General features: G+C 51.9%; 1 protein-coding gene across 1 annotated transcript; it reads right to left on the bottom strand.

Moving 5' to 3' along the window:
* Positions 1-5,062: 5,062 nt before the first annotated feature.
* On the bottom strand, positions 5,063-11,840 carry SLC52A3 (solute carrier family 52 member 3). Its single transcript, XM_060233200.1, has 3 exons — positions 10,743-11,840; positions 6,457-6,580; positions 5,063-5,275 (listed from the first exon to the last, which is right to left on the bottom strand). The coding sequence occupies exons 1-3, from the start codon at positions 11,804-11,806 to the stop codon at positions 5,063-5,065; spliced, it is 1,401 nt and encodes a 466-aa protein (XP_060089183.1). The 5' UTR covers positions 11,807-11,840.
* Between the last annotated feature and the right edge of the window lie 628 nt (positions 11,841-12,468).

Below are 12,468 nucleotides of genomic sequence, written 5' to 3'. Positions count from 1 at the left end.
GTCCTTGGGCCTACACAGCTCTTATCATCTTCAACGCCAAAGTTTTCATGAGAATCTGCACTCTGTGTGATGAGGGGGGGTAGGGAGCCAGAGGTGATGAGGTAATTTTCTAGAGGCTTCTCCTGGAGATGTGTCCTGATTGGATGTCGTCATCACCTGACCTTCTGGCCCCATGAACATAGCCAATGCCCAAGCTTCGTCTCTGTTTTTGAATTTGGAACTTCAGGTCTGTGTACCATCTAAGGCAGGTTCTAAAAGAGCCAGACGGTGGGTGTCAAATGTGTGGCCTATGGGCCAGATCTAGGGTTGCCAATCCCCAGGTGGGGGCAGGGGATATCCGGGTTTGGAGGCCCTCCCCCCACTTCATGGCCATCAGAAAGCGTGGGGGGGGGGACGGAAACGTCTGCTGGGAACTCTTATTCCGTATGGAGACTTTTCCCATAGGAAATAATGGAGAATTGATCTGCGGGTATCTGGGGCTCTGGAGAGGCTGTTTTTTGAGATAGAGGCACCCAATTTTCAGTATAGCATCCCGAGCCTCTCCCCAAACTACCCCCCAATTTTCAAAAATATTAGATCAGGGGGTCCAATTCTACAAGCTCCAACAGCCAGTTTGGTGCGGAGAGCCAGTTTGGTGTGGAGAGCCAGTTTGGTGTAGTGGTTAAGAGTGCGGACTCTTATCTGGGAGAACCGGGTTTGATTCCCCACTCCTCCACTTGCACCTGCTGGAATGACCTTGGGTCAGCCATAGCTCTGGCAGAGGTTGTCCTTGAAAGGGCAGCTGCTGTGAGAGCCCTCTCCAGCCCCACCCACCTCACAGGGTGTCTGTTGTGGGGGAGGAAGATAAAGGAGATTGTGAGCCGCTCTGAGACTCTTTGGAGTGGAGGGCGGGATATAAGTCCAATATCTTCTTCTTCTTCAAAAGAAGGTGCCCCTATCCTTCATTATTTCCTATGGAAAGAAGGCATTTAGAAAGGTGTGCGGTCCCTTTGGATGTGATGGCCAGAACCCCCTTTGGAGTTCAATTATTCTTGTCACACCCTTGCTCCTGGCTCCACCCCCAATGTCTCCTGGCTCCACCCCCAAAGTCCCCAGATATTTCTTGAATTGAACTTGGCAACCCTAGCCAGATCAGGCCTCTGGATGGCTCCTATCAGGCCCACGAGCAACGCACTGTCATCTGCTCCCTTCTCTCTCTCTTGCTTCCTTCTGCATCACAGCTTGCTTTGCCAGGCTTGCTGAATCGCACAGGAGCTATAGAGCAAAGCCTCTATTTTCTCCATTGGCTGACCAGCACATGAAGCAACTTTTGTACAAAAGCTCGCAATGCCCACCCGTTTCATGTTTTCCTCTGGGTCTTAGGCTCAAAGGCTTGACCCTGAGATTTCTGTAATGAATGTCAATAAATCAAAAGTAGGTTTGCAACTTACAGATACAAACCTGGAAAATCACCTGAACAACATACTCGAGATTGCTACACCAGAGACATTGTCTCCAGATTTTGATTCAAACATTAACAACATAAGAGAAGCCATGTTGTATCAGGCCAATGGCCCATCCAGTCCAACACTCTGTGTCACACAGTGGCAAAAAAAAATTATATATACACACACACTGTGGCTAATAGCCACTGATGGACCTCTGCTCCATATTTTTATCTAAACCCCTCTTGAAGGTGGCTATGCTTGTGGCCGCCACCACCTCCTGTGGCAGTGAATTCCACATGTTAATCAGCCTTTGGGTGAAGAAGTACTTCCTTTTATCCGTTTTAACCTGTCTGCTCAGCAATTTCATCGAATGCCCACGAGTTCTTGTATTGTGAGAAAGGGAGAAAAGGACTTCTTTCTTTACTTTCTCCATTCCATGCATTATCTTGTAAACCTCTATCATGTCACCCTGCAGTCGACGTTTCTCCAAGCTAAAGAGCCCCAAGTGTTTCAACCTTTCTTCATAGGGAAAGTGTTCCAGCCCTTTAATCATTCTAGTTGCCCTTTTCTGGACTTTCTCCAATGCTATAATATCCTTTTTGAGGTGCGGCGACCAGAACTGCACACAGTACCCCAAATGAGACCGCACCATCGATTTATACAGGGGCATGATGATACTGGCTGATTTGTTTTCAATTCCCTTCCTAATAATTCCCAGCATGGCGTCGGCCTTTTTTATCGCAATCACACACTGTCTTGACATTTTCAGTGAGTTATCTACCACGACCCCGAGATCTCTCTCTTGGTCAGTCTCAGCCAGTTCGCACCCCATCAACTTGTATTTGTAGCTGGGATTCTTGGCCCCAATGTGCATTACTTTGCACTCAGAGGAAGAGGTGTCAGTTATCAGAAACTGTCCTTAAATGTGTTTGTCTGTGTCCTTTATAAAGCTTATATCTCCGCTACCCGGCATTATATTTTAGGACACACATGGCCCAGCCTGACAAGGTATTTTTTAGAAGATCTGGCCCTCATAACAGATGAATTCGACACCCCTGAGTTAGACAGTTATGCTAACTTTGTCATTTTCTCACCAAAAAAAGAAGGAAAGAGTTTGGGTACTTGGGCGCAACAAGTTAGGAGGACTGTGATCTCCTGCCTAGGACTCCACTGACAAGGGGTAACCATCGCTGTCCGCAAGTAGGGCCCACAACCCGGCCTTGAGTTGGGTCTCTCCCCCTGGAATTCTTCAGTCAGAGACCAGGCAGACGCCTCTCAAGAAGACCGCAATCGTGTCTGCCCTATATGGGCAAGGGGTTAGACTAGAGGACCTCTAAGACAGCCTTCCCGCGGCCCATGCTGCTCACGGAAGGTGTAGTGACACTCGTTCTGGGTGGCTGTGTGTATTTGCAGTCACTAGACGGAAGCGGCCATCTTGAACATCACAGGAAGAAGAAGACGTTGATATTGGATTTATATCCCGCCCTCCACTCTGAAGAGTCTCAGAGCGGATCACAATCTCCTTTACCTTCCTCCCCCACAACAGACACCCTGTGAGGTAGATGAAGATATTGGATTTATATCCCGCCCTCCACTCCGAAGAGTCTCAGAGTGGCTCACAATCTCCTTTCCTTTCCTCCCCCACAACAGAACCCTGTGAGGTAGATGAAGAGATTGGATTTATATCCCGCCCTCCACTCCAAGAGTCTCAGAGCGGCTCACAATCTCCTTTATCTTCCTCCCCCACAACAGACACCCTGTGAGGTAGATGAAGATATTGGATTTATATCCCGCCCTCCACTCCGAAGAGTCTCAGAGCGGCTCACAATCTCCTTTCCCTTCCTCCCCCACAACAGACACCCTGTGAGGTAGATGAAGATATTGGATTTATATCCCGCCCTCCACTCCGAATCTCACAGAGCAGCTCATAATCTCCTTTCTCTTCCTCCCCCACAACAGACATCCTGTGAGGTGGGTGGGGCTGAGAGAGCTCTCACAGCAGCTGCCCTTTCAAGGACAACCTCTGCCAGAGCTATGGCTGACCCAAGTCCACGCTAGCAGGTGCAAGCGGAGGAGTGGGGAATCAAACCCAGTTCTCCCAGATAAGAGTCCGCGCACTTCACCACTACACCAAACTGGCTCTCCTGGAATGGGCAGAATAGAATAAACTGGAATGGGTGGAATAGAAATATACTAAAATCTCCTTTCCCTTCCACCCCCACAACAGGCACCCTGTGAGGTAGAAGAAGATATTGGATTTATATCCCGCCCTCCACTCCGAAGAGTCTCAGAGCGGCTCACAATCTCCTTTACCTCCCCCCCCCCCCACAACAGACACCCTGTGAAGTAGATGAAGATATTGTATTTATACCCCGCCCTCCACTCCGAAGAGTCTCAGAGCGGCCCACAATCTCCTTTCCTTTCCTCCCCCACAACAGACACCCTGTGAGGTGGGTGGGGCTGAGAGGGCTCTCAGAGCAGCTGCCCTTTCAAGGACAACCTCTGCCAGAGCAATGGCTGACCCAAGGCCATTCCAGCAGCTGCATGTGGAGGAGTGGGGAATCAAACCCGGTTCTCCCAGATAAGAGTCCGCACACTTAACCACTACACCAAACTGGCTCTCCAAGGGTTTGGACTCTCCAGTCTGCCACCCATAGCTGCCGTACACAGGATATGTGCTTCATATCACTGCCAAAGAAAGCATGGGGCTCAGAGGCACCGTATCAGTTGCCTAAGAGAAGCCATGTTGGATTAGCCCAGATTAGCCCACAGTGGCCAAAAAAACAAACAAACCCAAGTGCCATCAGGAGGTCCATCAGTGGAGCCAGGACACTAGAAGCCCTCCCACTGTGCCCTCCCCTCAAGCACCAAGAAGAGAGAGCATCACTGTCTTGGAAATAAGAACAGAAGCCATCTTGGATCAGGCCAATGGCCCATCCAGTCCAACACTCTGTGTCCCACAGTGACCAAAACCCAGGTGCCATCAGGAGGTCCACCAGTGGGGCCAGGACACTAGAAGCCCTATCACTGTGCCCTATCACTGTGCCTCCCCCCAAACACCAAAGATACAGAGCATCACTTGCCCCAGACAGTGTTCCATCTATACCTTGTGGCTCACAACCGCTGATGAACCTCTGCTCCATATAAGAACATAACAGAAGCCATGTTGGATCAAGCCAATGGTCCATCCAGTCCAACACTCAAGGTTCCATCAGGAAGTCCACCAGTGGGTCCAGGACACTAGAAGCCCTCCCACTGCTGCGCCCCCCCCCCCCAAGCACCAAGAGCATCACTGCCCCAGACGGAGAACTCCAACAATACGCTTTGGCTAATAGCCACTGATGGACCTCTGCTCCATATTTTTATCCAATCCCCTCTTGAAGCTGGATATGCTTGCAGCCGCCACCACCTCCTGTGGCAGTGAATTCCACATGTTCATCCCCCTTTGGTTGAAGAAGTCCTGTATCCATCCTCATTTGCTAGGAAAAACGTACTACTGACTGGCCAAGGTGGCCATTGCTTGGACGTCTGTAACGGCTTGATCTGGGCTTCTTGTGTCCGCGGGTGCTGAACTTCTGCGCAGCCGACCTTCTTCGGCCAAGAGCCTCACGGAAGTCTTCTGCGTCCTTCCAATGTCACGCCGGGCATTGGAAGTTGCAGAAATCGGCAGATTTGAACAGGCTGTAGACGCTGACCAAGGGGAACATGACCACAGCTCCCAGCAACGAGCCGAGCTGCTCCACTGCTCCGTACCACACGAGGGCGCTGTGGCTGTGGCCGCGGAGGATCACGCCAGTCATGACCTTGATGTAGCTGAGCGTTCCGGTGAAGAGCACCCAAGAGATGACCTGCGGGTACAAAGAGGGGGCACGCATGAAAGCCAGTAGGCACTGGGGTTGCCAACCTCCAGGTGGGGCCTGGAGGTCTCCCAGAATGACAGTCTGCCTTTCAGGAGAGCCAGCTTGGTGTAGTGGTGAAGTGTGCGGACGCTTATCTGGGAGAACCGGGTTGGATTCCCCACTCCTCCGCTTGCAGCTGTTTGAACGGCCTTGGGTCAGCCATAGCTCTCGTAGGAGTTGTCCTTGAAAGGGCAGCTTCTGTCAGAGCTCTCTCAGCCCCACCCACCTCACAGGGTGTCTGTTGTGAGGGGAGAAGATATAGGAGATTGTAAGCTGCTGAGTCTCTGATTCAGCGAGAAGGGTGGGGTATAAATCTACTGTCTTCTTGAGAGCCAGTTTGGTGCAGTGGTTAAGTGCGCGGACTCTTATCTGGGAGAACCGGGTTTGATAGCCCCACTCCTCCCTTTGCACCTGCTGGAATGGCCTTGGTTCAGCCATAGCTCTGATATAAAGATATAAATCCAATATCTTCATCTACCTCACAGGGTGTCTGTTGGGGGGGGGGGAGGTAAAGGAGATTGTGAGCCGCTCTGAGACTCTTCAGAGTGGAGGGTGGGATATAAATCCAATATCTTCATCTACCTCTCAGGGTGTCTGTTGTGGGGGAGGAAGGGAAAGGAGATTGTGAGCTGCTCTGAGACTCTTCGGAGTGGAGGGGGGGATATAAATCCAATATCTTCATCTACCTCACAGGTTAAATCCCACCCTCCACATTGAAGAGTCTCAGAGCGGCTCACAATCTCCTTTACTTTCCTCCCTCACAACAGACACCCTGAAGACACAGAGGTTAATGAAGGTATTGGATTTATATCCCGCCCTCCACTCCAAAGACTCTCAGAGCGGCCTTCAATCTCTTTCCCTTCCTCCCCCACAACAGACACCCTGTGAGGCGGGTGGGGCTGGATAGGGCTCCCACAGCAGCTGCCCTTTCAAGGACAACCTCTGCCAGAGCTATGGCTGACCCTAGGCCATTCCAGCAGGTGCAAGTGGAGGAGTAGGGAATCAAACCCGGTTCTCCCAGATAAGAGTCCGCACACTTAACCACTACGCCAAACTGGCTCTCCAGAGAAAGCAGAGAAGTTTGTGAGTGAGGGAGCAGCCGGGACTTTAGGGGGGGGTCAAATACTTACAATGATGGCGTCCCCCCACTCCGAGCGCTGCAGCAGCGGACACGGGCTCATGGCCGCCATCGCCATGTTATAGGCTCCAAACATGGTCCCAGTCAGGGCCAGGGTCCCCAGTACGGGGAGAGACCTGTGGGGGAAGCATAGGCGCAAAGTAAGATGGGTTCTGTTGTGCACCTTTTACTGTTCCTAGGTATGTACTTAGAGCATAGGCACACCTCTGCTGGCTTACAATAGTTTGAGCTATCATATTCTCTCTTCAAGGAACTCTGGGAACTGTAGTTCTGGAAGAAGGAGGAGGAGGTGGTGGAGAGAAGTTGGAGGAGGGGGAGAAGAAGAAAGGGGAAGAAGAAGAGAAGAGGAAGGAGAAGGAAAAAAAGAGGAAATAGAAAAGAAGATAAGGAGAAGAGGAGGAGAGTAGGGAGAGGAGGAGGAGGGGAAGGAGAAGAAGATAAGGAGAGGAAGAGCAAGAGGAGAAGGAGAGAAGAAGAGGAGAAGGAGGAGAAGAAGAGAGGAAGAAGAAGGAGAAGAAGAGGATCAGGAGCAAAGGAGGAGGGGAAGGAGAAAAAGAAGAGGAGGAAATGGAGAAGAAGAGTAAGAGGAGAGAAGGAGAAGAGAAGGAAAGAAGGAAAGGAAGAAGGAGAAGAAGAAGAGGAGCAGGAGGCAAAGAGGAGGAGGAGGAGAAGAAAAAGGAGGAAATGGAGAAGAAGAGAAGGAGGAGAGGAGGAGGAGGAGAGGAGGAGAAGAGAAGGAGAGGAAGAAGAAGGAGAAGAAGAGGAGGAGCAAGAGGAGAGAAGGAGGAGGAGGGGAAGGAGAAGAAGAGAAAGGAGGACATGGAGAAGATAAGGAGAAGGGGAGGAGAAGGAGAGGAAGAAGAGGAGAAGAGAAGGAGAAGAAGAGGAAAAGGAGATGAAGAGAAGGAAGAGAAGGAGAGGAAGGAGGAGAAGAGGAGGAGGAGGAAGATTTATACCCCGCCCTTCACAGAGTCTCAGAGTGGCTTACAATCTCCTTTCCCTTCACCTCCCTACAATAAACACCCTATGCGGTAGGTGGGTCTGAGAGAGCTCTGAGATAATTGCTCTTGAGAGAACAGCTCCGAGAGAACTATGACTGGCCCAGGGTTCCATCAGCAGCTGCAAGCGGAGGAGTGGGGGATCAAACCCGGTTCTCCCAGATTAGAGTCCACTTAACCATGGCACCAACATGGCTCTCATTGGCCGCCCACCAGTTACTGGGCTCTGTTGAAGATCCTGGCAATGACATACAAAGCCCTCCATGGCCTTGGTGGGGACCATTGATCTTTTAGCAAGGCCATGTAGATATATAAAGCACATGGGGAGTGGAAAGGCCATCAAGTTGCAGCTGACTTAGGGTTCCCCTGGCGGGGTTTGCAAGGCAAGAAACATTCAGAGGTAGTTGGCCAGTGCATCATGAAGACCCTGTTGGTGGTCTCCCATCCAAGTTCTAACCAGGGCAGGCCCTAAGAACATAAGAGAAGCCATGTTGGAGTACGCCAATGGCCCATCCAGTCCAACACTCTGTGTCACACAGTGGCCAAAAAAACCAGGTGCCATCAGGAGGTCCACCAGTGGGGCCAGACACTAGAAGCCCTCCCACTGTTGCCCCCCACCCCCCAAGCACCAAGAATACAGAGCATCACTGCCCCAGACATCATAACAGAAGCCATGCTGGATCAGGCCAGTGGCCCATCCAGTCCAACACTCTGTGTCACACAGTGGCCAAAAAAACCAGGTGCCATCAGGAGGTCTACCAGCAGGACCAGAACTCCAGAAGACCTCCCACTGTGCCCCCTCCAAGCACCAAAGATACAGAGCATCACTTGCCCCAGACAATGTTCCATCTATACCTTGCGGCTCACAGCCACTGATGGACCTCTGCTCCATATAAGAACATAACAGAAGCCATGTTGGATCAGGCCAATGGTCCATCCAGTCCAACACTCTGTGTCACACAGTGGCCAAAAAAACCAAGGTTCCATCAAGAAGTCCACCAGAGGGGCCAGGACACTAAAAGCCCTCCCACTGTTGCCCCACCAAGCACCAAGAATACAGAGCATCACTTGCCCCAGACAATGTTCCATCTATACCTTGTGGCTCACAGCCACTGATGGACCTCTGCTCCATATAAGAACATAACAGAAGCCATGTTGAATCAGGCCAATAGTCTATCCAGTCCAACACTCTGTGTCACACAGTGGCCAAAAAACCCAGGTGCCATCAGGAGGTCTACCAGCAGGACCAGAACTCCAGAAGCCCTCTCACTGTGCCCCCTCCCAAGCACCAAAGATACAGAGCATCACTTGCCCCAGACAATGTTCCATCTATACCTTGCGGCTCACAGCCACTGATGGACCTCTGCTCCATATAAGAACATAACAGAAGCCATGTTGGATCAGGCCAATGGTCCATCCAGTCCAACACTCTGTGTCACACAGTGGCCAAAAAACCCAAGGTTCCATCAAGAAGTCCACCAGAGGGGCCAGGACACTAGAAGCCCTCCCACTGTTGCCCCCAAGCACCAAGAATACAGAGCATCACTGCCCCAGACAGTTTCAATAATATGCTGTGGGTAATAGCCACTGATGGACCTCTGCTCCAGATGTTGATCCAATCCCCTCTTGAAGCTGGCTGTGCTTGCAGCTGCCACCACCTCCTGTGTCAGTGAATTCCACATTTCAATCACCCTTTTGGCAAAGAAGGACTTCCTTTTATCTGTTCTAACCCAACTGCTCAGCAATGTCATGGAGCGCCCATGAGTTCCTGTATTGTGAGAAATAGAGAAAAGTCCTCCTTTCTCTATCTTCTCTATCCCAGGCATAATCTTGCAAACCTCTATCCTGTCACCTCTCAGTTGTCATTTCTCCAAGCTAAAGAGCCCCGACAGGCAGTTTTGTGTAGTGGTTAAGTGTGCGGACTCTTATCTGGGAGAACCGGGTTTGATTCCCCACTCCTCCACTTGCACCTGCTGGAATGGCCATGGGTCAGTCCTAGTTATCACAGAGCTTGTCCTTGAAAGGGCAGCATCTGGTAGAGCTCTCTCAGTCCCACCTACCTCACAGGGTGTCTGTTGTGGGGGAGGAAGGGAAAGGAGATTGTGAGCCACTCTGAGACTCTTCGGAGTGGAGGGCGGTTTATAAATCCAATATCTTCATCTACCTCACAGGGTGTCTGTTGTGGGGGAAAAAGGGAAAGGAGATTGTGAGCTGCTCTGAGACTCTTCGGAGTGGAGGGCGGGATATAAATCCAATATCTTCATCTACCTCACAGGGTGTCTGTTGTGGGGGAGGAAGGTAGAGGAGATTGTGAGCCGCTCTGAGACTCTTCGGAGTGGAGGGCGGGATATAAATCCAATATCTTCATCTACCTCACAGGGTGTCTGTTGTGGGGGAGGAAGGGAAAGGAGATTGTGAGCCGCTCTGAGACTCTTCGGAGTGGAGGGCGGGATATAAATCCAATATCTTCATCTACCTCACAGGGTGTCTGTTGTGGGGGAGGAAGGGAAAGGAGATTGTGAGCCGCTCTGAGACTCTTCGGAGTGGAGGGCGGGATATAAATCCAATATCTTCATCTACCTCACAGGGTGTCTGTTGTGGGGGAGGAAGGGAAAGGAGATTGTGAGCCGCTCTGAGACTCTTCGGAGTGGAGGGTGGGATATAAATCCAATATCTTCATCTACCTCACAGGGTGTCTGTTGTGGGGGAGGAAGGGAAAGGAGATTGTGATCCACTCTGAGACTCTTTGGAGTGGAGGGCGGGATATAAATCCAATATCTTCATCTACCTCACAGGGTGTCTGTTGTGGGGGGGGGGAGGGAAAGGAGATTGTGAACCGCTCTGAGACTCTTCGGAGTGGAGGGCGGGATATAAATCCAATATCTTCATCTACCTCACAGGGTGTCTGTTGGGGGGGGAGGAAGGGAAAGGAGATTGTGAGCCGCTCTGAGACTCTTCGGAGTGGAGGGCGGGATATAAATCCAGTATCTTCATCTACCTCACAGGGGGTCTGTTGTGGGGGAGGAAGGGAAAGGAGATTTTGAGCCACTCTGAGACTCTTCGGAGTGGAGGGTGGGATATAAATCCAATATCTTCTTCATAGGGAAAATATTCCAACCCTTGAATCATTCTAGTTGCCCCTTTCTGGACTTTTTCTGGACCCTGCCTAGCTTCTACGATCTGATAAGTCTAGGCTAGCCTAGGCTCTCCATCCAGGTCAGTGCATAGAACAGACACCTCCCAAGATCACGAAAGGTGCCTCGTTGATGAGAACAGGTACCTGCTAGGCAGAAAGGTAGCCAAGGTGCACGCCAGGGGATTGGCCATGGAGCCGAGCGTTGCCGCTAGGTGATAAGCCATGTTACTGTACGGGAGACAGGAGTAGCTCTGCACCGAGGGCAAGATACCATTGGTCAGAGCGTTCACCCAGGCGACGAGGAAATAGACAAAGGTGAACTTGGCCCTAGAGCAGGTGACGTTCTCCGGACCTACGCTGTCCCCAGTCTTAGCGGAGCTTGCCGTTTGTCCATCCGCCGGGTAGTCTGCGAACACCCCAAACTCCGTGGGCCTTTGTCCGTCGGCGGAGGAGTTCTGGACCGAGGTGAGGGTGATGTTGCTGACGCAGAGTTTCTGCTGGGAGAGTTCCCACACCTTGGGGAGCCGGTTGAGGAAGAAGAAAGCCCCAAGGCAGCAGAACATCATGCCCGAGAGGACGAGGAAGAAGACCAGGCTGGAGAAGTGAGCGGGGAAGTATTGGGTCTCCGTGTGGAAGTCGACGTCTGCCGCGCTCGCGTTACCGAGGATTGCGTCGGCGGCTGTGGCGTTCTTTGGTATAGTTACATTGACACACCTAGAAACTCCCGAGCCCTGGGCCAAAGCGAAGAGGGCTGGGATCAGGCCGCTGAGGCCTTCGCCGATGAAAAAGGTGGGCACGTAGCGAGGGTGGAGGCGCATCATGAAAGGCAGGAAGGTGACGGAAGAGGTGCAGTCCACCAGGGACAGGGCGAAGGTGAGGACGAAGAACGCCGTGCTGTGTCGTTGTCCGGCCACCACTGTGGTGCGGTCCCACAAGAAGGCCAAAAGGAAGCAGGCCCCGGTTCCCATGGAGACCAGGACGCAGATGACGGACACCTCGCTCAGCAGGCGGGGCTTCCACTTGTGCATCACAGTGACGAAGAGCGGCCCGACGTTGGCCAGCTGGATGATGATGATGAGGTAGGAAGGGAGGTACCAGCCCTCGGGGAGCTGGTTCACCAGCAGGGGGAGCTCTACCCAGACACCGTTGATGGCCATCCAAGACCCTGTCCCGAAGAGGCAAGCCAGGAAGTGGGTGAGCAGCGCCATCGCTCTCGAGCGGACCAATCAGAGCAGAGGAGGCTACTTCCTGTGAGAGGAGAGAGAGAGAGGGGGGTTAGGGGGAGAGGGAACAAGGGTTCGGGTTGCCAAATTCCAGGTGGGGCCCGGAGGTCTTCCAGAATGACAGCTGATCTCCAGATGACCGAGATCAGTTCCTCAGAGAAAAAGGCAGCCAGTTTGGTGCAGTGGTGAAGTGTGTGGACTTATCTGGGACAACCGGGTTTGATTCCCCCACTCCTCCACTCCTGCTGGAATGGCCTTGGGTGAGCCATAGCTCTGACGGAGCTGTCTTTGAAAGGGCAGCTTCTGTCAGAGCTCTCTCAGCCCCACATACCTCACAGGGTGTGGGGGAAGAAGGTAAAGGAGATTGTGAGCTGCTCTGAGACACCGAGATTCAGAGTGAAGGGCAGGCTATAAATCAATTATCATCATCATCAATATGCATATGAGCATATGAAGCTGCCTTCTACTGAATCAGGCCCTTGGTCCATCAAAGTCAGTATTGTCTTCTCAGACTGGCTGCGGCTCTCCAGGGTCTCAAGCTGAGGTTTTTCACACCTATTTGCCTGGACCCTTTTTTGGAGATGCCGGGGATTGAACCTGGGACCTTCTGCTTCCCAAGCAGATGCTCTACCACTGAGCCACTTTGG

Source organism: Heteronotia binoei, chromosome 2 (genome assembly GCF_032191835.1).
Source record: "Heteronotia binoei isolate CCM8104 ecotype False Entrance Well chromosome 2, APGP_CSIRO_Hbin_v1, whole genome shotgun sequence".
Lineage (NCBI taxonomy): Eukaryota > Metazoa > Chordata > Lepidosauria > Squamata > Gekkonidae > Heteronotia > Heteronotia binoei.
Note: the sequence above shows the minus strand (reverse complement) of the source record. Positions and strands in the feature narration are given on the sequence as shown.